We start from the raw sequence: 27,178 nt of genomic DNA, 5'->3' as shown, positions 1-27,178 counted from the left end.
TCTTGTAGCCTTTACCTTGCTTGTCTATTATTTTCTTTCTGATCTCCTCAGACAAATGTCTCCTTTGCTTTCTCTGGTCCATGTTCAGTGTGGTGCACACAACGATACCAAACAGCTCAGTGACTACTTTTCTCCATTTAAATAGGCTGAATGACTGATTACAAGATTGGAGACATGTGTGATACTAATTAAATTAGTTATATCACTATAATCAAATCATTTATCTTTTCTAAGGGATACCAACATATGTGTCCAGGCCATTTTAGAATATCTTTGTAGAATAAGCAATAATTCATCTCTTTTCACAGCTTCTTTGCTTTATTCTATGACATACCAAAGGCACGCAAGTATACATGATCAAATGAATTTCATCACTTTTCAGGAGGAACAAAGCATTATTTCAATGAGCTGAAAGTGTACCAACAAATTTGAGAACGTCTGTATAATGTCGATGGCAGGGAATAGGCTACTGTGGTCGGGGAGGGTCAGAGAAGAAAATGCACTGGCCTAATTCTTCAAGTGATAGTTCTCTCCAAGGTCAGTGTCAAAAGTTTTCAGACGTCAAAAGTGGTCTGAAAACGACCATTAATTACTAGGTTGAGCGTAAAGTTTGACCAGTCTGTAGAAGACCAATAGCTACTAGTGTCTCATTGGAGATGGCTCTCAGACAATGTACTCACCTTACCAGGGGGCTTTGCTCCCTTCCTGGCTGCCATGGATACCAGAATGCAGAGCAGGCCAGAGGAGAGGACCACTGCCCCGAACACCAGGCCCCAGGAGAGGCTGCAGAAGTAGCAGGCGCTCTCGGCCGACGTGCACACCAGCATGTGCACGGAGAAGAGGAGCAGGCACAGCAGGTAGAAGGGCAGCGAAAGCAGAGCCGAGGACACAGGGAGATCCACCTCTGACGCGCCGCTCAGTGCCTCGGGCATGGCCAGCAGCAGGAGGAGAAGGAGCTGGAGAGAGAATGAGGAACGCACACACTCAGTCCAGTCATGGATGTAAGCAAAAACAGACTCACAAGGGTGTGCAAATATGCACATACATAATGCAAAAACACCGGACAGACCGAGCTCACCTTTATAGCTACAAGTCTTTGCAATATGTTGCATGAGGTTAATGAGTCATACAGTAAAGGACACAGAAGATGGAGAGAGATGGCTGGATAGATGGGCAAACTACGAGGTAACACTGGAGTCAATGTGTGAACAGAGTACAGACATTTGTCAATCTGTGGTTGATGTGGCTTGGATTGAGTCCAAGCAAAAGCATAATTTGTGTACTTCCCTATCTTTGCATTTGGATTTTGGCTTGACTGAAGTCTTTCAACTGGAACCTTTCAATGTGCCATCTTGGAAGCAAATATGGAAGCTCTTTCTTTTCAAAGTAAACAAGTACGTGGAACACAAGAGACAAGAGTTCCAGGTCCTTTTACTACATAGTTCCCTTTCTCTTCCCCTCTCTACGGACTAAATCTATCAGGGACCGTGCAGTGGAGAGAAGACTAGATGCCTTGTCCTTGAGTATCGACTGGGACCAACTGCTGACAAGTCCAACTTTTTATTTTGGAAACAGCCTCTTTTCTCTCTCTCTCTGCTTCTCTCTTCCTGATAGAAGGCAGTCGCCTCTCGAGGGACACTTCTTAGTTTCTATTCAGAGTTTGGGATATTTTTGTCAACTTTCCCAACTGCTCCCAATAATACTCGCTGGGGAGTCTATGCAGAGCGTTCTATGTCGTGCTGCAATTAGCAGTTTTATTTCTGAAAAGAAGTAAATAACTTGTAGGGAAACGGTCTTAAAGCGCAAGAGCATGACAACAAACCCAGTGAACTCAACGGAAACTGACCTGAAATTTGAGTACAAACTGGAATAAATGCAAAGCATTTTTATAGGTTAAACCTTTGTCGTTCATATCTTATTTATGGTGCGTACAGTATTTACTGTTGCGAAGCAAATTCTAAAAGCGGAGGCAATCTTCTAAACCCAGGAGGCTACAACATACAGTATATTCTATAAAAACAATTCATAAAAAACATCTCACAGCTCCACCAATGATCCAAAACGGTCCAACGTTAAGTCAAACCCTTACACAAATAGTGTACACAAAAAGTGAGCAAATGCCAACACGTTCTGTTATTTTTCTTATGATTATTGTTATCCGCTTTTACAGGCAAATGACCTCTTTGCATATGAAAGCCCCGTCTCCAAGATGAAACGCATTCAAATGAACGTAAGTTGTGACTGCAAAAGTCAGCATGAGAGCACAGCAGATTTTTCTCTGTTAATTTGTTTTGAAGGGAACGCATGGGAATTGCCCCATCRAATATTGTTCACATGGAAGATTTGTCGTACAAGCCCAGGAAAGTTGGATTGTTACTGACTGCCCCTTCGCCCCCCAGAAAAAGTTTACTTGGAGAAATGCTTGCTCAACAAAGAGCAGTATAAAGATGTTTTGACCTTTAAAGCATCGCTAAACCATTTAACTTGCTACCGATGCACCAAATCTGGAACCAACAGGARCCTGAACAGCTTCTACTCCCAAYACACAAGACTGCTAAATAGTTAGRTAAATAGTGAACCAATTAGCTACCTGGACTATTTGCATTGACCCTTTTTGCACTAACTTATTTTSACTTATTTTCASATACGCTGCTGCTACTGTTTATTATCTATCCTGTTGCCTAGTCACTTTATTTATAGTTATGTACATATCTAAATCAATCACCTTGTACCCKTGCACATCAAATAGGTACTGGTATCCCATGTAACATGATATAGCAAAGTTATCGTTACTCACAATATATTTATTATGACTTTTGTTATTACGTGTTATCACTTTTCAATTATTTCTCKATTTTCTTTCTCRATGCATTGTTGGGAAGGGCCCGTAGGTAAGTATTTCACTTTTAGTCTACCCCTGTMGTTTACAGAAACACGTGACAAAAACATTTCATTTGATTAGATTTGAACRCGATAATTAAACAATATGGCACCCATGCGCGCACACACACCTCACTTCATTAGAGACCTTTTGTTCAAGTGTTTGGTAGCGGCAATGAAGATCAAGGCAGCATCTAAAGTTATCACAGACAGAGGAAACAGAACGATCTGTTATCCAATCAGAACTCTGGCGAAGTGCTGTTCCAACTGTATGYTTATTCTCACGCTAGCTCGAGGTCATTTTAATAATTGAAGGCTATATCGACACTCTCTGTAAAAGTAAACCATGGGATTAAGTCAAGTCAAGCCTTATATCAACATTAAAACTGTTCGTTAAAATGTATTGTGTTCTATGAATATTCCCTAGATATTGGTTCTCTTCAGCAGCAGAATWGGCATCTTAAAATGCTAATATTTGGATGTGGGTTGTGTGTGATATGTACCACATAACACCAGTTTACAATGCAACGTGCTCATTTAGGCTAATACCATTCATATATGACAAACATCAGCAATATGCCACCACGGCCACACACATACCATGCACTGGCATGCATATGTACTGTACATAACACTTTTGGTATAATGTATACAAGTGTTCATCATCATCATGATCAGCATGTAGTGGCAGCCCCTGACATGTCTCTGACGACACCGTATTCAAGTATTCAATTGTGTTTCTCAGTCATGCTGAATTTTCTGTGTTGGGAAGCAGAGGTGCTGTTGTGATAACATGCTGCACGTCTGATATCTGATTGGAAGTTCACTTTTAGAGTCTGCTATTGGTCAACAACTCGGATTTTAAATTCATATGGTTATACGTTGGTCTTAGATGAATTGTCTCTCTCTCTTTTGCTCATGTCCTGCTTTGGTGAGGTACCTACACTGCCTCTCTCTAGCTCCTCCCCATGGACCTTTTGTGGCATGGTCTTTAGGACCTTGACTTCTCTCTCTCTCCCCTGCTTCGATCATGCCTAGAATAATGCCAGTAATAACTTGTAATGCCAGTAATAACTTGAAACTTGTGGTTTAGCCTTGTATGTGAATTGATTCAGTTTGCAATTTAAATCTACTAGCATTGATCATTCAATTCTCAGACATTTCTTGAAAGCCTATTCCTGTAACTCAACAACAGTCCTGCTTACACATTGCTAAATTGTCTTTATGGAGTCAGATAATATTTTAATAGACTTTGCATAGTCTTATTATGGGTTGCATGCAAAGTACATGTGTATGTACATATGTATATATATAAATATTTATATACACACACAAGATATTACCGACTACATCATCACCACTATCATCATCATCATGTAACTTCCTGTCCCTCACTCCCAGCTCTGGGGTGAAGTTCCCCTAGGTACAGACCTAGGGTCAGGTTTCCCATCCCCCCCCAATCCTAACCTTAACCATTCGTGGGGAAAATCCCAAACTGACACAAGCGTCTGGGGGGCAACACCCCACTACCCACCTGGAAGACGAGGACCATGCCCACCACCATGGAATACATGTCGTATTTGCCCATCTGCTTGCTGAGGGCCGCGCTCATGACCCTGAGGGCCTCCAGGTACTGCTTGAGCACCTTCTTCCCAATGTTGTTCAGCACCTCTGACGTGTTGCCCTCCACCACCAGCTTCAACCAGTTACCATGGGATTTCTCCGCCATGCGGAACTGCTCATAACCCTCCTCTGTGGGCGAGAGAGAGGAGAGAGGGAGAGAATTATGAGAGGAGGGCGAGGAAAGGAAGGTGTTATGCCAAAGTGTGAGTGATATAAGACGTCAATCAATTTCACATGAACAATAAACTAACTACTACTAGTGGTGGTAGTAGTTGCAAAGGTAGACACACAATAACTAACAGAGGCACCTTTCAAGAATGTGTTGTATATGTTGTACAGCGGCAATCACACAATAATACACTAACAGTTACTCCCGTGTTAGTAAGAAACCACGGGTAATGATTTACACACGTTTAATTCACGAAACATGCTCAAATCATTTGCGCCGGAGACTTGGAGAAAAGTATCATTGATAACCAATCGACAGCACGTTCACTCCATATCATTTGTATGCAGATTTATAGCTCCATTAGTCCGCTCGTAATTCACTTAACATCGCCAACTCATAGCCAGGATATTTAAAAAAAATCCATTCAACATGGTTAACTTTTCTGTATTCATTTCATTCAAGCATTTTAAGAACCTTCCAAAATTGCATGTTGGGTATGGCTGGCATGGTAATTGTAAAATCATGTAGCCKACGATTATGGATGAAGACCGCCATGAAAACAAAATGACCGTCATGATCGTTCCAAAAGTCCAGGACCATCACAGCCCTAATTTTGGGAACAATAACATTCAAAAGTAGAGTATAAAAAAAACAACCCTTCGCTTTGGCTTTGTCCAACTCTTCGAGAACGCGTACAACTTGACTGATACKCATCGTTTGCTGGCGCCTCTATCTGAGTCATATGAGCGTAACTWTGATAAATGGAGATTGTGATTATGTCGGACACAGGAACGGAGGTGGAAATATACGAGCCTTCCGCCATAGGCATGAATCAAACAATACTACAAACGGTCCTTGGTCAGAGTGAAAGTGAAAGAGGGATTGGTCAGAGGATGGCTTTTTTAGGTATCCACAAGATGCCTGAAGTTATTAGCAAATCAAAGATATTAAAAATACAGTGTAAATGAGAGTGATAGACATGGGCTGTATACTCTAATATGAACTGTCATTACACTTTCATCAGTTCATCTCTGATGGACACGAAAAAGTAACAAAGTAATTCAGTTTGATGAACGTGACCCATTGTTGGTTGACAGACATAGAGCCTATAAATATGACATATTTRGAGGAGACTAGCTCTAAAAAGTAGATCATATACAGTATATGTCTTTATTAATTATTTACTAGCTATACTGCCAAAACTCTACAATTGTATCCCCATCCTACAACAGCTGCCTCTTCAACAGACACTAACACTGCAGTTAATGTACCCAATTATACTGCTAAACACCAATTACAGAAACAATAAGAACTAATTAATTTACTCATTCAGTTACTGTATACTACACACAGGATCCACCCTATGTCCCGCTTTGATTACTCAGGTGACAAATTCCTCAAACATAAGCGAAAATGACACGCCATCCATTCATAATGAAACTGTAATTTAATGAATTGATCATAGGTTAGGAGAGATGAATGCCCTGGCCTGGCATGGACAAGGTTTTTTAATCACCTCCCCATCGTCTCCTAATACGATTATTACTGCTCTGCTTTGTGATTTAATTTTAGCCATGGAAAAAGTATTGAGATACTGTTATCGTCACAGCCATAATTGATAACGCTCACTATTAATCATTTAATTATTCTGTTATCCCAATTTTGCGAAATGCAAAGTTTAATATATATTTTAATGAAACAATGGTTCAGCTTTAGCTGAATCCACACAAAAAAATGATCTAATCATTTGAAGAACAGATATCAAAAGAAGTGGGAGTTGTCAATGAGGCTGAGGGCGGTACTTCACTTGTAGTACAAATAAATCCAACAAGTCGAGGACTTCTTCAATAATCCACTGTCATATTGCTGAGTCATGAAACCATCAGTGTTATTTTTGCCTTCCCACTGAGGTGGCTGGCCAAGTTTTCGGAGAAGGGGATGCTACGGCACTTAGGACAGAAATGAGCCACGTCAGCAAGAACACAAACCTCTGGTSCCCTCCTGTTCCCCTCATTCGTACCTCTGTACCTCCTCCACTCCAGAGAAACAAATAAATAAGCTCAATCAATCAAAGACCAGCCGCCAGTGAGACAGACAGTTGGAGAACAAAGAAATTAGATGGGAAAAGCGCTGTATTGCAATAAGAAGTACAGGTTATATAAACTGGCCTGTAACTGTTTTAAAGTAACACTATTTCCCTTCAGGAAGAAAGCATGTTTGAACTAGGCCTAACATGCGGGAGTGTACTTCTTGAATCGCACTGTAAGCGCTGGTTTTGAGCATGTGAAGAAAGCAAACTTTCATCTCCGCAGAGTAAGAATAAAGTGTTATATGGTTGAGTTGATTGAATTTGGCCCTGGATTGTGTTTGTTTCATCTCCTAATCAAAAGGTTTAGTTTCCAGCTCCTCTGTTCCATTCGGGTGCACAGAATACAGAGATTCTCTGAGAGTATTAGGTTCGGCAAGAATCCAAATGAATATTTAAAAATATGAACATTTAAAAGTAAGTAAAGAGTGTTTTCTTCAATGGGATTCTTCATTGAAGTGTTTGTTGTCAAATCAACAACAGACAAATGGTTTTCATGCACATTTTTTCACTTGAGAAATACTGCACCAAACATCCTGGACTCGAACATTTACATTTACATTTAAGTCATTTAGCAGARGCTCTTATCCAGAGCGACTTACAAATTGGTGCATTCACCTTATGATATCCAGTGGAACAACCACTTTACAATAGTGCATCTAACTCTTTTAAGGGGGGGGGGGGTTAGAAGGATTACTTTATCCTATCCTAGGTATTCCTTAAAGAGGTGGGGTTTCAGGTGTCTCCGGAAGGTGGTGATTGACTCCGCTGACCTGGCGTCGTGAGGGAGTTTGTTCCACCATTGGGGTGCCAGAGCAGCGAACAGTTTTGACTGGGCTGAGCGGGAACTGTACTTCCTCAGAGGTAGGGAGGCGAGCAGGCCAGAGGTGGATGAACGCAGTGCCCTTGTTTGGGTGTAGGGCCTGATCAGAGCCTGAAGGTACGGAGGTGCCGTTCCCCTCACAGCTCCGTAGGCAAGCACCATGGTCTTGTAGCGGATGCGAGCTTCAACTGGAAGCCAGTGGAGAGAGCGGAGGAGCGGGGTGACGTGAGAGAACTTGGGAAAGTTGAACACCAGACGGGCTGCGGCGTTCTGGATGAGTTGTAGGGGTTTAATGGCACAGGCAGGGAGCCCAGCCAACAGCGAGTTGCAGTAATCCAGACGGGAGATGACAAGTGCCTGGATTAGGACCTGCGCCGCTTCCTGCGTGAGGCAGGGTCGTACTCTGCGAATGTTGTAGAGCATGAACCTACAGGAACGGGTCACCGCCTTGATGTTAGTTGAGAACGACAGGGTGTTGTCCAGGATCACGCCAAGAACCAGGATCTCCATGGGCACAGCCTGGAAATGAAACAGCAAACAACCTTCTCTGCCCGGAGTCAGTACAGTATGGCGTCTGCTGCTGTGCTGTGTGTTTAGRTGACCCAAACATTACACCGTAACGATTGGCGCTTTGGAAACATGTCTACAACTTCCTCAGCAAGCTGTCAAACTGTCGTAGTATAGTGACAACCTATATGCTGTTTATCAGCTAAGTGACCAACATCTTTAGCTAGCGCTAAATACAATTCCATCCCTGTTTTTGTCAGTGAAGCTAGCTTGCAGCAGGCAGGCTACAACAAGCTAAAACCAGCAGATGAAATCACTGGTGACCAACATAATTGCACATAGTTTATGCAGGAGTAGAGAGATGTTGTTGTTTTGACAWCTTTCTCACTGTCTATCAGACTATGCATTTGTGTCTGCCCCGGGGTCCTCACTGCCCGTGTTTCATAGCAAGTGAGTCATGCTACAAGATAGATGCTCACGGATGGATTTTGCATTTTGGAATATTCATAAGTGGCAGTTGGGATGTCGAGTGTTCATCATCTCAATGCTCATTTGGGCCAAAACACTCATTTGGGCCAAAACACACTCGAGTGATCACTATCGAACACAACAGCAAAAACAAACGGCCACTCACTAAAGGGCTTAGGGGCCAAGTGTTCGGTTTGAGATCAACACTCGTGACACACATCAGTCAGAGGTCACAGTCATGACAAAATCCCAATGTCCGCCCCTCCATGAACTCCCAATCGCACTAAAATGGGAACATCTAAAAGTGTGTACCAGCATCTTTTTCATTCCAGCACTGTATGTAGTTGTTCATGTATGCTCACCTTGAGAAGCACATGTGTAAGGTCAAAAAGGGAAACGGCCGAGCAGCCTCGATAAAGGCACCACTGTGTCAGTCCAATTTGTTCGGCCACACTGTAATTTAGCCTACTACAGCGAGTGGTTGAATTTAGGATCAGATTACTTGCTTGGTCCTCGTCTGGATGTGACATTTTATTTTTTTAAAGTAACCTTTATTTAACTTGCATTAAGGCTGATTTAATCAAGGTGACTGACAGGGACAGCAATAACCACAACCTTGCAGAGTTCTCTTTTAAGAGCAGCCACTCTCTCCAATCGCCCAACTCTCTCTATCAGAGATTTCTCATAGATTAACAAGTCCATATGGTCCTCTGTTCCTTTTACTGAGGACAAATGAAAAGCCTCTCAAAGGAGGTCCAGTAAATATGTGATAAAGACAAGAAGAAAAAAATAGATGAGGTACGCACGCCACTGACTGAATTTAGCATCTTCATCATGTCTTGTCTGTGCTTTGTCAAGACATTTGCTGTAGGTGTGAGATGGTTGTTTGTGTAGATGTCTACGCATGTCCATCGTATATATAGTAAGGACAATCTCACAAGGATGCTTTGCGGTTAATATCTCAGTTGTAATGCCCAGATTTCACACTCAAGATTTAGGTCCACTGCTTGTAAAGTTGTCCCAGAATCACTATGGAAACTAGCGAGTGAAAAAATGTAGCTGAATAATCTGTAGTTTAGACAAGGACCTTCCTGGCAGCAATTTTAGATCAAACTCGGAATAGTAATTTAAGGCCTGTGTGAGTTCTCCTTTCTCTTGAGCTACTGTACTGAAATATAAATATGTTTTAAATTACAGTGGCAATAAGCAGCAACTGTGATTGATTAGCATGTATTTTTCTACAGTAATGTGCATTCATCCTTTAGAGGCCCATGGGTGGGTGTGAGTGTGACTTAAGACCGGAGTCCCAAAATAAAAGGAGGAAAGAGATGGAGGGGAAAGGGTTGCGGTGAATTGATAGACAGTGACTTGGTTCAAATTATGAACATATATTTATTTAACCTCCATTTAGGCAGGGGGAGTCCCATTGAGACCAAGGTTTCTTTTTTGAGGGAGCCCTGCATGACAAGACCAAGCAATTACACAATCAAGGCAGGAGCATTAGGGAACCCATAAAGAAAAAAATCAAAACACAAAATCCCCAAAAAAACACCTCATTCCTCAGTGAAGTCCTCTACCAACAATCTGAACTTTAAGGCATTCTGAAGATAGTTTCTTCGCCCCTCACTTACGGAACAAAAAGCTGTGATTAAAAGATGATTGAGAAATCTGTGAGGAGGAGAAGACACACTCTTGCTAAAATAATAAACTGAAGCTGCTATGGTTGATTTATGGTACATCGGTGCCCCAAATTCTCCAGTTCATCTAGGATGATTATTCAAGGAAAACGTTCACAATGCAGTCAGAATACCACTGCAGAGGGAATACAAGTGGATTGACATCCCATCTACTTAGGGCAGTGTTTAACACACATCCCTGGGTCACTCGTCTTTTCATTTCGCTGCAGCTAGCGACTGGAACGAGCTGCAACAAATACTCAAACTGGACAGTTTTTATCTCAATCTCTTCATTCAAAGACTCAATCATGGACACTCTCACTGACAGTTGTGGCTGCTTTGTGTGATGTATTGGGGTCTCTACCTTCTTGCCCTTTGTGCTGTTGTCTGTGCCAAATAATGTTTGTACCATGTTTTGTGCTGCTACCATGTTGTGTTGCTACCATGTTGTTGTCATGTTGTGTTGCTACCATGCTGTGTTGTCATGTGTTGCTGCTTTGCTATGCTGTTGTCTTAGGTCTCTATGTAGTGTTGTGTTGTCTCATTGGGCATGCCGTGTGTTTTGTCCTATATTTATATGTTATTTATTACATTTTTGTAATCCCAGGCTCCCGTCCCCACAGGAGGCCTTTTGCCTTTTGGTAGGCTGTCATTGTAAATAAGAATTTGTTCTGAACTGACTTGCCTAGTTAAATAAAGGTTAAATAAAATAAATCACATTAAATTATGCAATAATTATGCAAGAACATGCAATAAATTAAAAAAATACTGCTCTATGCTATAGTCTGCCAGGTAACACACACAGGTGTGGTGTATGTGTTGTTGTCGTCAAATTCCATAATTAATACCTTTCGTCACTGTTAAAATACATACTTAATTTAAACACAATCTTACACTCTAACTATGTAGAACTGTGTGTGTGTGTGTGTGTGTGCACGTGTGTATGTCCGTGTGTATCTATGCGTCTATTTACACTCCCCTCCATATGCATTTGGACAGTGAAGCTAAACATTTTTATTTGGTCCTATACTCCAGCATTCTGGATTTGAGATACCATGTTTCATATGAAGCAACAGCACAGAATGTCACATAATATTTGAGGGTATTTTCATACAAAACTGTTTTACAGTTTTTAAATGAAAGCACTTTATATATCTAGTACCCACATTTGAAGATGTCATAAGTATTTTGACAAATTCACTTATAGTATATATATAGTAGTCAAAAGTTTAGTATTCGGTCCCATATTCCTTGCACACAATGACTACATCAAGCTTTTGCCTTTACAAACTTGTTGGATGATAAAGAAAATGACTCCAGTCATTATTCACCCTTCACTTTCTATTGGACAAAACACAACCAAAATAAGCTGCAAATGCATTCAACGAGTCACAAGATTGATGTAGTCATTCCTTGCTAGGAATATGGGACCAAATACAACACTTTTGACTAKTTTAATACACTATAAGTGAACTTTGAACAAATACTTATGACATCTTCAAATTGGGGGACTAGATATAGAAGTGCTTTKATTTCTAAACCGTAAAACAGATACGTATGAAAACACACTCAAATAAAATATGACAATCTGTACTGTCGCCTCATATGAAACATTTGATCTCAAATCCAAAATGCAGGAGTATAGAGCCAAACGTAAAATGTTTAGCTTCACTGTCCAAATACATATGGAGAGGAGTGTATGTGGCATAGCACTCAGTGAAAGAACATGTGTGTCGCAAGAGGGCTTGTTTTGACACAAGCTGCGTTTACACACACAGTCCAATTCTGATATTTGTCTTTTGACCAATCCTATCAGATCTTTCTCAAAGCAGATCCGATCGGTCAAAAGACTAATCGGTGACAAAAAAATATCAGAATTGGCCTGCCTTTGTAAATGCAGCCACGTTCGCCAACACAAATCTGCGTTGTGAGACGTGGCTTTGATCAGGTTCAAGTACTCCGACGAGAGACACATGCAAACACAGACACGCCCCACACGCGCTCTACGGATCTCTCCCCCGACAAGGATCTTCCTTTTTCAAAATCCAGATCACAGATCATTCTGAAGTGGGAACCGTGCCTCCAATGAATATGGAATATGTTCCTATACTGTCGAGTTGGAACACCCGCAGAGAATCATCAAGGGATTCTGACATGTCAAATAGCGCCTAAATTAACATACKCAGCATGGGGAACCTGAGGAAATCAAACCCACAACCCTGGAGTTGCATGTGAACCCCTTTTACCTCTGTACCACTTTATTTCTGTACATTTATATTGCACATTTGAGACCTCCCTTTTTTAGAAGATGAACCACATAAAAGTGCAGGAGCAATTTTGAAAACTGGGAAGAGAGACTGTCTAAATGACCTATTACAGATCGTCCACTGTAATAGACCAAGCACAGGGTCTATTAGCATCTCAGAGTAGACAATTGGTCCTAAGTGCTGAGAAGAGAGACATTTTACTCCTACTCTTATGGGCAGAAATAAAAGGTAAGCATGAGGCATCATCTGTGGTCATAAGAGTCACACCTAGTCAATAGACATTTAGGATAGCTCATGAGCAGTCAGGAGTTACAATCAGGTCTTGATAATCTAAAAATGGTGTTGTTAAAATAATGCTTTGATTTTTCTATATGATCAACCCATAAATAATGTAGACCTACATGCAACAGTATCTCTGGRGCTTTTGACAATGATTTCAGAAGGCCCATTTCACATGACACGACTAAATGGTCATAACCATTACGCTAATGTTTTTCGTATTTTTTTTTGTTATCATGTTATTTCAAGTTATCCATTTGGAGCGCAAATTTCACGTTGTTAAAAATATGCCTAAATTGGACATGCCTAGAAATTGGGCAATTGAAGGAAATCTAGAGCTTATGTTAACTTTGATTGTGTTCAGTGAAAATGATAGGCCTTTCAAATGTTGTATGGAACATTATATACAACATTATCGGCAAAGTTATTTGATGCCTACTGTGCCAGAGCGATTTAGAGTTGTAAAATGGGAGTGACGAGTGTGTTGATATAATGGTAACATTTTCAAAACATCAGAATTGTAAAATAAAATAAAATAAAAGTATGCATGCCAATATATTAGGCAATAATTAAGAATAGGCAAAATGATCATGTCAGGCGAAATGACAGACAGCTTAATCAAACATTTTACCATTGCAATATTTGATGTCCAGTCACATTCACTGTGGTTGTCTAAAGCGTGATACAGAGTTCGCAGCTGGCGATGCCTCATCACGATTGGTTATTCCCATCATTTGCAACAATGTCAATGAGAAACATCCTTATCTTTCCTTCGCAGTACCTCAAAGTGTCGTGATTACCAGATGAGATAAACTTTTAAGACATAATTTTACTCCTGGCTCAGAGTTTGTCTGAGCAGTGTCTTAACATTATCCTAAACCTACTCTGAGCTGGGAGGTTTGTTGTCTTAAAAGGGATTCCTAGGACCTTTTCTGAGATGCTTGTGGATACGGGCCCAGGCTTCTTCTTTTGTGTCTCACAGCCTCACTTTGACCTGTATACAACACAGCCTAAACACAGCAGCCAAGATTGAAATGGAACTACGGGGGCGGTGTGTGTGTGTGTGTGTGTGTGTGTGTGTGTGTGTGTGTGTGTGTGTGTGTGGTGTGTGTGTGTGGTGTGTGTGGAAGACCCCTTAAGGTGATAATCGTATCCTTCTGATTTGTTTCTTTCTTTTGGACATGTGATTCAGTAAGATAATTAGAAGTAGGGAGGTGTGAACCCCTGCAGAGGGCTGGGCTGTGTGTGTGTGTGCAGACAGAGAAGAGAGAGAGGGAAAGGAGGGCCGGTTTGTCCTCTGGGGGATAGGCAACCAAGCAATCTTTGTGATCAACCCTGTGTGATTCTTTTGGGTGGCTACATTTATTACAGACTTAGTTCCAGGGCAGATGTGTGTTGTGTGTGTGTTGTGTGTGGTGTGTGTGGGTGTGTGGTGTGGTTGGTGTGCGTGTCGTGCGTGCGTTGCGTGCAGCTCGTGCGTGCGTGCGTTGCGTGTGTGCCCACGCCACAAATGGTATGTATGTGCCTAAGCGCCTGTATACTTGCTTGTGTTTGTATTAGTAACACACTTGAATTTAGCTACTTGTCCTTGGCTTTTTCTGATTAGCTTTGTAGACACGGACAACTCTGTAGATTTGGGAGGCTGGGAGCTGATTTAACCTTTCTCTGCTCTGATTTGGCACTACCACTGCACTGCACCATTCCCTCTTACCTTTCTCATAGGCTGGCATGCTGTCCTTCAGCAGGCAGCTCAGCTGGTGGCCGTTGAGGTGCAGGAAGCGTAGCTGGTCCCTGAGCGAGGCGTCCTCCACCACGGGCTGGATGAAGCGGCCCACGCTGTTCTGGGAGATGGGCAGGCCCAGACCAAGGGCCAAGGTTGGGGTCAGGTCCACCTGCTCTACTGTTGGCGGCTTTTCCATCCCCACTGGTTATAAGGAGTAAAGAGAGGAGATAGATTGAGGGGAGTATCTCAGGACATAGAGACACATGCCTGGAAGGAGGCATACAGGCAAAGACACACAGTCTTGTATAAATGACCTTCTGGGGACACACAATTCAGTCCCATTCAAAATCATTTGAGAAGTTACAGGGCAGAACATTTGAATCCCTAATCAACCCCTACCATGCCATATTTTTAAAATAATTATTGATTTAGTTTGTGGAGCACAACTTAAAATACAACAACAACATATATTTATATTTTATCAATGCTGTGTCCAGTTTCTCYGTTTGATAAAAGCTCAATCTTAATACTGACAGTTGAGTTGTTAGGTTAATCCAGAAGATGAATTCTGGTGTTCTGCTCACTCCTCAGAGGCCCTACAGTACAAGCTACTGCATGAGCCTGTCCATKATTTCTCAGCCAGTCTCTCAGGACAATCTGATCAGCCTGAAATAAACCCACGTAGATGAGGAGTGATCTCGGCAATATATGTGGCGAATGAGGAAACAATTATCACATTCACATGGACGGCCACCGACACGTTCGTCACGGAGCGGCGAGATGTTAACGAGCTCCTCTTCACACGGTGTCAAGACGTCACCGCTTCTCACAGTGTGAGAGCTCAGCTGAGAGATGGTGGTGTCTGTGTGTACGTGAAATACGTCATCGTTTCTCACAGTCAGAGCTCCGTTGTGAGAGAGAGTATGTGTGTGTTTATATATTTACAGTTGAAGTTGGAAGTTTACATACCTTAGCCAAATACATTTAAACTCAAGTTTTTCACAATTCCTGATATTTAATCCTAGTAAAAATATGTCCTGTTTTAGAAAGTCACGTTGGATACACACTTTAATTTTAAAGAAATGTGAAATGTCAGAATAATAGTAGAGAGATATTATTTCAGCTTTTATTTCTTCAGATCAACTTCCCATGGGTTTCAGAAGTTTACATACAATCAATTAGTATTCGGGTAGCAAATTGCCTATTAAATCTGTTCAACTTGGGTCAAAACGTTAACCAGTAGACTTCAAACAAGCTTCCACAATAGAGTTGGGTGAATATTTTTGGCCCATTCTCCTGACAGAGCTGCGTGTAACTGGGAGTCAGCGTTTGAATAGGCCTCCTTTTGCTTGCACACGCTTTTCAGTCCTGCCGCACACATTTTTCTATAGGATTGAGTAAGCTTATGTGACGGCCACTCCGAAATACCACTTGACTTTTTATTGTCCTTATGCCATACACTTTGAAGTAATGCTTGGAGGACCCATTGCGACCAAGCTCCCTAACCATCTAACAGTCGCCTGCCTTCCCGATCCGGATCCATCTCACAAAAAAGCTGACTAGCATAGCCTAGCGCCGTATACGCGAACACGGATATCATATTTAATATAATTTTCGAGTGAACACACAAGGTCCAAGTACAGCAAATGAAGATAAACATCTTGTGAATCCCAGCCAGCATTTCCATTTGTTAAAAATGTTTTACAGCGAAAACACCAATATATATTCCAGTATTAGCTACCACATTAGCCCAGATTCACAACAACGCCATGTTTTCACCATGTTTCCACCGCCAAAGGATAGCCTTCACAAAACCCAACAAATAGAGAGATTAAAATTAATCACTACACCTGACAACCAATCTTAATCAGATGATTCAGTCTGTCTTATAACCATCGATGTTATACAATACATTGATGTTTTTGTTCGAAAATGTCATTATTTGACGATAAAATCAGTAATACATTGCAGCACCATCACAAATAAAGCCCCAAATAGCCAAGATATAATTACAACGCGAGGACCGCAACGTGAAATAATTGGTGTAACAGCAAATGAAAAGATAAACATCTTGTGAATCCAGCCAATTATTTCAAAATTTTTAAAAGTTTTTAACAGCGAAAACATAGGCCCAAACACACAACGGCATTTATTCACGCGGTAAAGATAGCTTTCACAAAAACCACAAATAGAGGAATAGAATAATCACCTAACCTTTGGACAACTTCATCAGATGAGAGAGTCTTATAACATCATTTATTATACAATACATTTATGTTTTTGTCTTCGAAATGTGCATATTAAGGTACAAAATCCTGGTTTTATTACATTGTGATATATGTAGACATGATGCACCCAAATTGTCCCGGAGATGATTTTGGGACAGTCCACAGTAATCTAAACCAAAGAAACTCATCAATAAACCTTTACTGAAAATACATGTTGTTACAGCAAATGAAAGATACCACTGGGTTCTTAATGCACCGGGCTGTGTTAGCATTAAAAAATAATTTAGTACAACATACAGCAGTGCATATATTTGTCCCGAGAGCAGCGCTCAACCTATTCCTCCGCCTTGACCTGGAGCCACAACACTATTCCACAAAAAAATGAAAACGAAATATCATAAAATATCCTCTTACTTTATTGCAGTTATCCATCAGAACATGTTGTGCAAGGAGTCCTGAAGTTCCAGACGAATAAATCGATTGTTTTGATTTAGAATGTCCATTTCTGTCCAAACAAATGTCCCAAAAATCTTTCGCTGAACTGAAAAATCCAAATTTCCCAATAAACGTGAGAGATAAACTGGTTCAAACGTCGGTTGAAAAATCCTACTTTAATGAGTGTGTTCTTCCTCATAATGTATCCAATACAAATCAAAGAGCCGGAGCATTTCGTCGTGGTTAGTACCTGACGCTTTTACACGCAGATAACTGTGCAAGGACTACTCCCGGGCGCGCCAGTTGATTACTGCCAAAAGAGCGCGACCTGTCACTCCACAAAGCTCCTGTCAATCGGTCTCAGATCAAAAGCTAAGACATCCCCATTCAACATCCTGTACTGCCTTTTGACACTGTAAGTGGAGAGGCGTAATGACTGTCATACAGATCCATAAGCCGAATTGAAATAGCGTCAGGCCCTTGACACAGAGCCCCATTTCAAGAATTTTACACGCTCCTGTTTGGAAAGTTTGCTAGCAATGATGAGTTCTGTTTTACTCAGCAGATATAATTCAAAACGGTTTTAGAACTTCAGAGGTTTTCTATCTCAAAGCTAATGAATAGATTAGCTGCATTTGTATGTGGTCTACAAGCAGAGTAACGAGAGCCGTTTAATTTTGTGCACGAAATTTTTTCCCCAAACGTGACAACCATGCAGCACGCCCTAGTTAAGAAGAAGCTAACTTCCTGAATGATGTCTTGAGATGTTGCTTCAATATATCCACATCTATTTTCTTTCCACATAATCCATCTATTTTGTGAAGTGCACCAGTCACTCCTGCAGTAAAGCACCCCCACAACATGAGTGCTGCCACCCCCGTGCTTCACGGTTGGATGGTGTTCTTCGGCTTGCAAGCCTCCCCCTTTTTCCTCCAAACATAACAATGGTTTATGGCCAAACAGTTCTATTTTTGTTCATCAGACCAGAGGACGATTCTCCAAAAAGGTCGATATTTGTCCCAATCTGCAGTTGCAAACAGTAGTCTGGCTTTTTATATGGCTTGTTGGAGCAGTGGCGTCTTCCCTGCTGAGCGCCTTTCAGGGTGATGTCGGATACACGACTCATTTTACTGTGGAAATAGCTACTTTTGTACCTGTTTCCTCCAGCATCTTCACAAGGGCCTTTGCTGGGATTGATTTGCACTTTTCGCACCAAAGTACGTTCATCTCCAGGAGACAGGAGACAGCCGTCATACTGCTACTTCCTGAGCAGTATGACGGCTGCGTGGTCCCATGGTGTTTATACTTGCGTACTATTGTTTGTACAGATGAACGTGGTACCTTCACGCGTTTGGAAATTGCTCCCAAGGATGAACCAGACTTGTGGAGGTCTACAATTTTGTTTTCTGTGGTCTTGGCTTGATTTTCCCATGATGTCTAGCAAAGAGCCACTGAGTTAGAAAGTAGCCCTTGAAATACATCCACAGGTACACCTCCAATTGACTAAAATTATGTAAAGTAGCCTATCAGAAGCTTCTAAAGCCATGACATCATTTCCTGGAATTTTCCAAGCTGTTTAAAGGCACAGTCAACTTAGTGTATGTAAACTTCTGACCCACTGGAATTGTGATACAGTGAATGATAAGTGAAATAATCTGTCTGTAAACAATTGTTGGAAAAATTACATGCACAAAGTAGATGTCCTAACCGACTTGCCAAAACTATAGTTTGTTAACAAGAAAAGTGTGAAGTGAAAAACTAGTTTTAATGACTCCAACCTAAGTGCACGTAAACTTCTAACTTCAACTGTATTTATCCAGGCGTGTATGCGTGTGTGGCTCAGGCACTCTGGAGTAGGCCCCTGCTTATCATAAGATATATTAATCCTCACTCAGGAAAAATGTGGCTATGTGAAAACAAATGAAAATGCATATAAAAGGGGTGGACCGAAGCTACYATATTTTCACTATATCGTTATGGAGCCGTGCTGTGATATGGATTTGAACACGAGTGTGAATGTGCCTAGTTGTGCACTGACAGCAAGACAGACTGAGACTGACAGGCTAAAGGATAACAGGAGAGCCAATGAAAGTGCTTACCTTTCCTCTTGAAGGCAGGGCTGATGAGCACCAGGGGGGTGTTGACCTCATGCGCAGACGAGCCCCCGTGGCTGCCCGTCTCGGACATCCCGTGATCCCCACACAGCACCAGCAGGTAGGGTAGTGCACCCTCTGTCTCCTGAGGACACAAGCAGACCAAATGTTGACATATGGCCATTTATCAGAAACTTAGCATATATTCAYTAAGTGGCCCATGACATAAGACTGAGTCTGGGGAGGGAAAAACTCTGTCTTCATCAGCCTCAATAGGCTATCCTTCACAGATAATGCCAGCCTAAAAGTGCCAGCAGTAATTCTATTGTATCCCTTTGGCAGTTTGTAAGCATAATGGGTTCATATATTCACATTGTAAAATAACAATTGTTCCGCTTGTGCAGTCAATTCAGGGCTACTTTAAAATTCTAGCCACGGTCATCTGATCTCTACTCAACTCCCTACGAGGGATTTATCAGGAAGAAAGTGTGGGCTTCAACAGGTAATAGAAACGCACAGTCAGCGGAGAAATGGGGCTCGTGGAAATATCTGTTTGAAATAGAGGCCTGCTGCTGGAAGAAGCAGCCTCACCTCATGTCCTCCATTCACTGGAGCGAAACAGTGGAGTTTCTAAACAGCGCCTGAGGGGCTAGGCTCACTCTCTCTTCAGGGAATGGAAGGTGGTTAGCGCCGTTTCACTTCAAAGAACCTCTCAGGCACTCTCCTCCAAACTAGRCTGCCTCCTTTAGCAGTGCAAGCTAACGAAAGCCTGAGTCCCTACCAGGTTTAGCTGCTCGCCCTAACCAAGCCAGCTATTTTCAAATCAATGGCATTTTAAGTGAGCGAGCTACGCTCCAAACCTTCCTCCTCGTCAGCAGCCTGCATAGCCAGCTACTCTCATGAGCAGTTCATGCTAAAAGTGTCWTCTACTGTAGACTATTATATCCATCTCCTGGTAGATTATACTACCCCCAAAAAATAAGCTAACCCTCTCTGAGAGCTGAATCTGTACTGTACAGTATATGCATGAGGAGGCAGAGAGACGTGATCTGGCAAAGTCACCTGTGGCCATTCCAAATATAATTATGCTGTCATGCGACCATGAATATCAACCACTCGTTGGTACATGCTTTATTTTTCCCAAAGCCACAGTTTCAAACTATCGGGTGGCGGGAAATTCCGACTGCGTCTTCAATAGAAAGTTATTTCGGGTTTTGGGAAACCCATGTCAGGCTCCTCAGAACTCACCAGGTAGCTAGTAAGGAAGCTAGTAGCACTGCAGCAGTAAATCCAAGTAATTCAATAAGCCACATTTCACCAAAATGTCTAGGCCTATTAAATAATACATGAAGCAATACTGCAATACTGAACTCAAGCAATACTGAACTTAAGCAATACTGAATCACAACAACAGTATTAACTGCAAACGCAAAGACAGTTGGGCTTTACGTAATAGTCATTTGCGCTGCGCGGAAAAASGGACACAACTCCCATAGATGAAGTCTGGAGATTAAGAAAAGTGAAGTCGAGGCCTCGAGCCCCCACAACACTTGGCCAACTTTGATTGGTGTTTAAGCAGCGAGTCAGGGACCTGCTCGCCACCACCACTSTGTGAGCTTTCCTGACTGCCAGGCAATTTGTATTTCTGCTAAACAAACCCAAGGCCTCCTCAAGCGGGGTGCTTAGCACCAGCAGGAGAGCGTCAARCTGCCAGACGTCGGAAGTTGCAGTTGCAGTCTGGTGGAAGGCAAGGAGACAAACGTTGAAAAGTCTGTCAGGAATGAAGATCGATGAACCGCGGGCGAAGAAAAAGAGTGGCCTTATCACCCTGGATTGGGTTATTCGTTCAGTTGAGTCTTTAAGGAGGTAGAGCAAAAGGAACAGGGGAAAGAGAACAATGCTCCTTTCCCTCCCCTGCACTGAGGCAGCCATTGTGATTTACGATGCGGTACTGCAAGTGTGCTCATTTGTAGCCTACCKAATACATATGTTGCCATGCCTTATTCCYATTGATTTAATGCCAAGCTTCTGGGAGTAATCAACAAATTGTAAATGTTTCACAAAGCGGAATGAACAYCACGACACCAACGAACTGCTTCTTTTCAACAAAAAATAAACTCATCCCATTTTCAATGAAAGACAATTTGTCTTCAACTTTTCACASGGCAAGTTGTGTGGGTGAAGGGGAGTGCAATTTGCAGCACCATTACAGAGTTTAGATCATAACGTGAGAGAGTGATGTCCTAGGAGAATAGGGGCTGACCCTGAGGCAAATTGTGGCAAGAATGAAAAAGGAAAAGGTAAAAGGATGAGGGATGGCCTTGTCCTGCATGTCAACCTCCTATTACCGAGGTCAGCACTCAACAGAGCTTTAAAAATGGGAAGAAAATCAATACTTTTCAAACCAAATMACAAACGTTCTCYGAAGTCTGAGCGTCTTRGCTGAAACGTTGATTGCTCAGGAACCCATAGCGAATGCGCCAGATCAAGACCACTATTGAAAGCTGTGGACTTCATGCCTTTGAATGTCATAGTGACATGGAATGTCATACCAAAATGGATAAATGCATGGAAGTTCTCTGGGTAGTGGCAAAAAGAGGATGTTTTTATGGATTGTTCTGTGGCTTGAAACAGACTACTCAAAGTGCTTTGACTCACAATTGAAGTTTGAAATATTCTGGTTTCACCTTTTAAAAATGCACAGTATCCGCAGAGAATTCCTTTGGGAGTTTTGCAAGGAAAATGTTTTACCTTCCCAAAACAATCATTGATCACATTTTCAAACATGTTCTTTGAGGTCCCCTTAGAGGCCTCAGGTTCTTTCCATGAGTGATGAGAGACCCCTTTATCAGGCCAAGCTTTCTGTGAAGACTATCTACCTTGAAGAGGTTCCGCTTTGACTTTCTACATTCAAGTTCTCAAAATATTTCATTTCAAGTAGTCAAGGTATACTTTTATTTGTTGATAATAATATGGAGAATGCCTTGCCTCAGTTGTCCATGGAATTGACCCATAGATAATTCTATGGGTGTGTATCTTTAGTGATTCAATACACATATTGATACTTGGGCTTCAATATGATACAGGAACAATGACATACACTTTGGAACCATTCAATACAATAACATGGTGCACGGACAATGTAATGTCATTTGGTTTGGCCTAACGGTAATAAACACACCATGAATGTGTTGGGTCATGGATAAGACCAGAGTTACTGTGGGAAAAGTATTGGCCTGTGTGTGTTTGATAAGGGAACGCTCCGCCCTTTCAGATAAGACAGAAACACCATCACTTGAGGCTGAGAGCAAACTGAGAGCAAAAACTTTTATTTAAGCAGGGAGTCACCTTTGAGACCAGGGTCTCTTTCACAAGGGAGCCCTGCATATACAATTTCATAGGAGCAAATTCTKAACAACAACAAAAAATATATAAAACAAGTAAAATCCACTACACCACAAATTTAAGAAAAACTATTACATTCGTCAATAAGAAGGTCCCCAATCAATCATTTTAATTGCAGGAGCAGCACCAGAACATACAATTGCAATGTATTTTTTAGTTGGTTTCAGGTGCTTTAAAACTAAAAGTGGATTTATCTAGTTCGGTGGAGACTCAAGGAACGTCAAGAGTTAACCAACCTTGTGAACGGGTTTGGTATCTCATGTTTTTATATTTTAACAGCAGAGTTAGGTAAGTAGGGAAGCTTGAGTAAACAAAAAGGGAATAACGAAGTGATCTACGGGACCTTAATGAGGACCAGCCAGCCTTTTGATACAGGATGAAGTGGTGAGTAATAAAACTGTCACCTGTGGTTTAAATGGGTACTTTGGGATTTTCCCAGAGTCAGATGATCTTGTGGATACCATTTTTATGTCTCTATGTCCAGTATGAAGGAAGTTATAGGTAGTTTCGAGAGCCAATGCTAACCAGCGTTAGCGCAATGACTCGAAGTCTATGGGTATCTCATAGACGTCCATGGGTTGCCAGATCATTCTCAAACCACCTGTAAGAAGCCTGATCCAGGCCTATTTCATTCAGTCTTTGAATGAGAATGTAATGGTCAACAGTGTCGAAGGCCCTGGGAAGGTCTATAAATAAGGCAGCACAATGGTTTTTATAATCTAAGCAATTTAACACATCATCTAGAACAAGCGTAGCAGTTGAAACGGTGCTATGCCCAGGTCTAAAACCAGACTGGTGCACATTAAGAATAGAATGAAAAGTTAAAAAAGTTCTTAGCTGAGACTTGGCCACGGATTCTAAAACGTTTGGAAAGGCAAGATCATTTAGAAATGGGATGGTAGTTATCTAAGTCAGAAGGATTTCCTTCTTTATATAGGGGGTGGATATGTGTAACGTTCCAGATCTTAGGGAGAACACCAGAAACAATTGTCAAGTAAAACATATTAGGTTAATGATTCTGGGGCAGAGCACCGCAGTACGTGTAATGAACACGATGGGAGACAGAGAGCTGGTTTCAACAGCAGGGCGCAGCAGGTGTGTATTTGTAAAGGACCACAGGAGGAGGCAGGTAGCTGGGTCCTGGGGCAGGCAGAAAGTCATACACAGGGGGTCCAAAAAGGCAACAGTACAGGCAGGGAAAAGGCTAGTAACGTCGTCAGGGAGATCAGGCAATAGGTTGATAACAGGAAATCCGAAAGGCTAAAGTACAGGCAGGGAATAGGTAAAAGGAGTCGTTAGTGATGCAGGAAAAAACTATCATAAACGGGAGGATTTAGATTACGCAAGTATAAACACCATGGGACCACGCAGCCGTCATACCGCTCAGGAAGGAGACACATTCTGTCTCCTAGAGATGAACGTACTTTGGTGCGAAAAGTGCAAATCAGTCCCAGAACAACAGCAAAGGATCTTGTGAAGATGCTGGAAGAAACAGGTACAAAAGTATCTATATCCACAGTAAAAAGAGTCCGATATCGCCATAACCTGAAAGGCCGCTCAGTAAAGACGCTACTGCTCCAAAACCACCATAAAAAAAACAGACTACGGTTTGCAACTGCACATGGGAACAAAGATCGTACTTTTTGGAGAAATGTCCTCTGGTCAGCTGAAAGAAAAATAGAACTGTTTGGCCATAATGACCATCGTTATGATTGGAGGAAAAYGGGGGAGGCTTGCAAGCCGAAAAACACCATCCCAACCGTGAAGCACGGGGGTGGCAGCACCATGTTGTGGGGYTTCTTTGCTGCAGGAGAGACTGGTGCACTTCACAAAATAGATGGCATCATGAGAAAGAAAAATTATGTGGATATATTGAAGCAACATCTCAAGACATCAMTCAGGAAGTTAAAGCTTGGTCGCAAATGGGTCTTCCAAATGGACAATGACCCCAAGCATACTTCTAAAGTTGTGGCAAAATGCCGTAAGGACAACAAAGTCAAGGTATTGGAGTGGCCATCACAAAGCCCTGACCTCAATCCCATAGCAAATTTGTGGGTTGTGTGAGCAAGGAGGCCTAGAAACCTGACTTGGTTACACCAGCTCTGTCAGGAGGAATGGGCCAAAACTCACCCAACTTATTGTGGGAAGCTTGTGGAAGGCTACCCGAAACATTTGACCCAAGGTAAACAATTTGAAGGCAATGCTACCAAATACTAATTGAGTGTATGTAAACTTCTGACCCACTGGGAATGTGATGAAAGAAATAAAAAGCTGAAATAAATCATTCTCTCTACTATTATTCTGACATTTCACATTCTTAAAATAAAGTGGTGATCCTACCTGACCTAAAACATTAAATATCAGGAATTTTGAAAAACTGAGATTAAAAATATGTGGCTAAGGTGTATGTAAACTTCCGACTTCAACTCTAGGTCTGTAACAGTTTGGGTCTAAAGTGTCTCCCCCTTTGAAGAGGAGGATGACCGCGGCAGCTTTCCAATCTTTAGGGATACGAAAGAGAAGTTGAACAGGCTAGTAATAGGGGTTGCAACAATTGCGGCGGATAATTGTAGAAAGAGAGGGTCAAGATTGTCTAGCCCGGCTGATTTGAAGGGGTCCAGATTTTGCAGCTCATTCAGAACATTGGCTATCTGAATTTGGGTGAAGGAGAAATGGGGGAGGCTTGGGCAAGTAGCTGTGGGGGGTGCAGGGCTGTTGACCGGGGTAGGGGTAGCCAGGTGGAAAGCAGTTCTATCTTGTCGGAAAATGTTATAGTTAGGGATGGAAATGTCAGGGGTTTTGGTGGCCTTCCTAAGCCAGGATTCAGACACAGCTAGGACATCCGGGTTGGCAGAGTGTGCTAAAGCAGTGAATAAAACAAATTTAGGGAGGAGGCTTCTAATGTTAACATGCATGAAACCAATGCTTTTACGGTTACAGAAGTCAACAAATGAGAGCGCCTGGGGAATGGGAGTGGAGCCAGGCATTGCAGGGCCTGGATTAACATCTACATCACCAGAGGAACAGTAGGATAGGGGTACGGCTAAAGGCTATAAGAACTGGTCGTCTAGTGCATTCGGAACAAAGCGTAAAAGGAGCAGGTTTCTGGGAACGGAAGAATAGACTCAAGGCATAATGTACAGAAAATGGTATGGTAGGATGTGAATACAGTGGAGGTAAACCTAGGCATTGAGTGATGATGAGAGAGATATTGTCTCTAGAGACACCATTTAAACCACGTGAGGTCACCGCATGTGTGGGAGGTGGAACAAAAGGGTTAGCTAAGGCATATTGAGCAGGGCTGGAGGCTCTACAGTGAAATAAGACAATAATCACTAACCAAAACAGCAATGGACAAGGCATATTGACATTAGGGAGAGGCATGCGTAGCCGAGTGATCATGGAGTCTAGTGAGTAGCTAGGTGTGCTGGAGACACGGCGATTCAGACAGCTAGCGGTCCAGGGCTAGCAGAAGGGCCTTAGGGGAACGTCGCGATGGAAGAGTCAGTTGTAGCTCCCTCGGGCGGTTACGTCGGCAGACCAGTCGTGATGGATCGGCAGGGCTCCGTGTAGTAAAAGGGTCCATTCCAATTGGCATTGTAGCCCAAGAAAATTGGCTGATGGACCTCTTCAGCTAACAGTCTGATATGCTCTAGACAGCTAGCGGGCCGCGGCTAGCAGGCTAGCAGATGGGCATTTAGGGGACGTCGCAATGGAGGAGCCTGTTGAAAAACCCCTCGGGCAGATTACGTCGGTAGACCAGTCGTGATGGATCGGCGGGGCTCCGTATCGGCAGTAAAAGGGGTTAAGGCCAATTGGCAAAATAGGTATTGTAGCCCAAGGAGTGGCTGATGGACCTCTTCAGCTAGCCGGGAGATGGACCTAGCATAGGCTAGCTCCAGGCTAATTTGTGCTTGCTTTGGGACAGAGATGTTAGCCAGGAGTAGCCACTCGGATAGCAGCTAGCTAGCTGCGATGATCCAGGTGGAAAGGTTCAGAGCTTGCAGTAGGAATCCGGAGATGTGGGGAAAAAGAGTCTGGTATGCTCTGGGTTGAATCGCGCTGTGCAGACTGGCAGGAGTTGTACGGGATAAAGGTTAGCTGATGACCGCTAGCTAGTAGCTAGTTAGCTGGCTAGCTTTTGTTGGGGGTTCCGGTTCTAAAATAAAATAAAATAGCAGATCCATACCACATTGGTTGAGGCTGGTTGCAGGAGAGTATGTTGGAGTTGAGGTTAAAAAATATATTTTTTAATATATACGAAATATGTGCGAAGAAAATGCGAAGAAAAAAAGATACATACACGGGACACGACAAGACGAAGACAAAGACGCCTGACTGCTACGCCATCTTGGATCTCTGACAATGACGGCCTACACCAGCCAAACCCAGACGAAGCTGGGCCAACAGTGCACCGCCCTAAGGGACTCCCAATCACGGCCGGTTGTGAGACAGCCTGGATTTGAACCAGGGTGTCTGTAGTGACGCCTCTAGCACTGAGATGCTGGGTGTTTCC

General features: G+C 42.4%; 1 protein-coding gene across 1 annotated transcript in view; it reads right to left on the bottom strand.

Moving 5' to 3' along the window:
- LOC111967602 (GPI ethanolamine phosphate transferase 2) overlaps positions 1–27,178 on the bottom strand; it is a 120,618-nt gene that overhangs the window by 59,699 nt on the left and 33,741 nt on the right. Inside the window, exons 5-8 of the mRNA XM_023992763.2 lie at positions 19,264–19,402; positions 14,490–14,702; positions 4,415–4,632; positions 681–956 (exon numbers count right to left, since the gene is read on the bottom strand). Coding sequence (XP_023848531.1) covers positions 681–956; positions 4,415–4,632; positions 14,490–14,702; positions 19,264–19,402 — 846 coding nt within the window. The remainder of the gene's footprint in view (positions 1–680; positions 957–4,414; positions 4,633–14,489; positions 14,703–19,263; positions 19,403–27,178) is intronic.

This window comes from Salvelinus sp. IW2-2015, linkage group LG8, assembly GCF_002910315.2.
Source record: "Salvelinus sp. IW2-2015 linkage group LG8, ASM291031v2, whole genome shotgun sequence".
Taxonomy (NCBI): domain Eukaryota; kingdom Metazoa; phylum Chordata; class Actinopteri; order Salmoniformes; family Salmonidae; genus Salvelinus; species Salvelinus sp. IW2-2015.
This window is presented reverse-complemented; position numbering and strand designations above follow the sequence as displayed.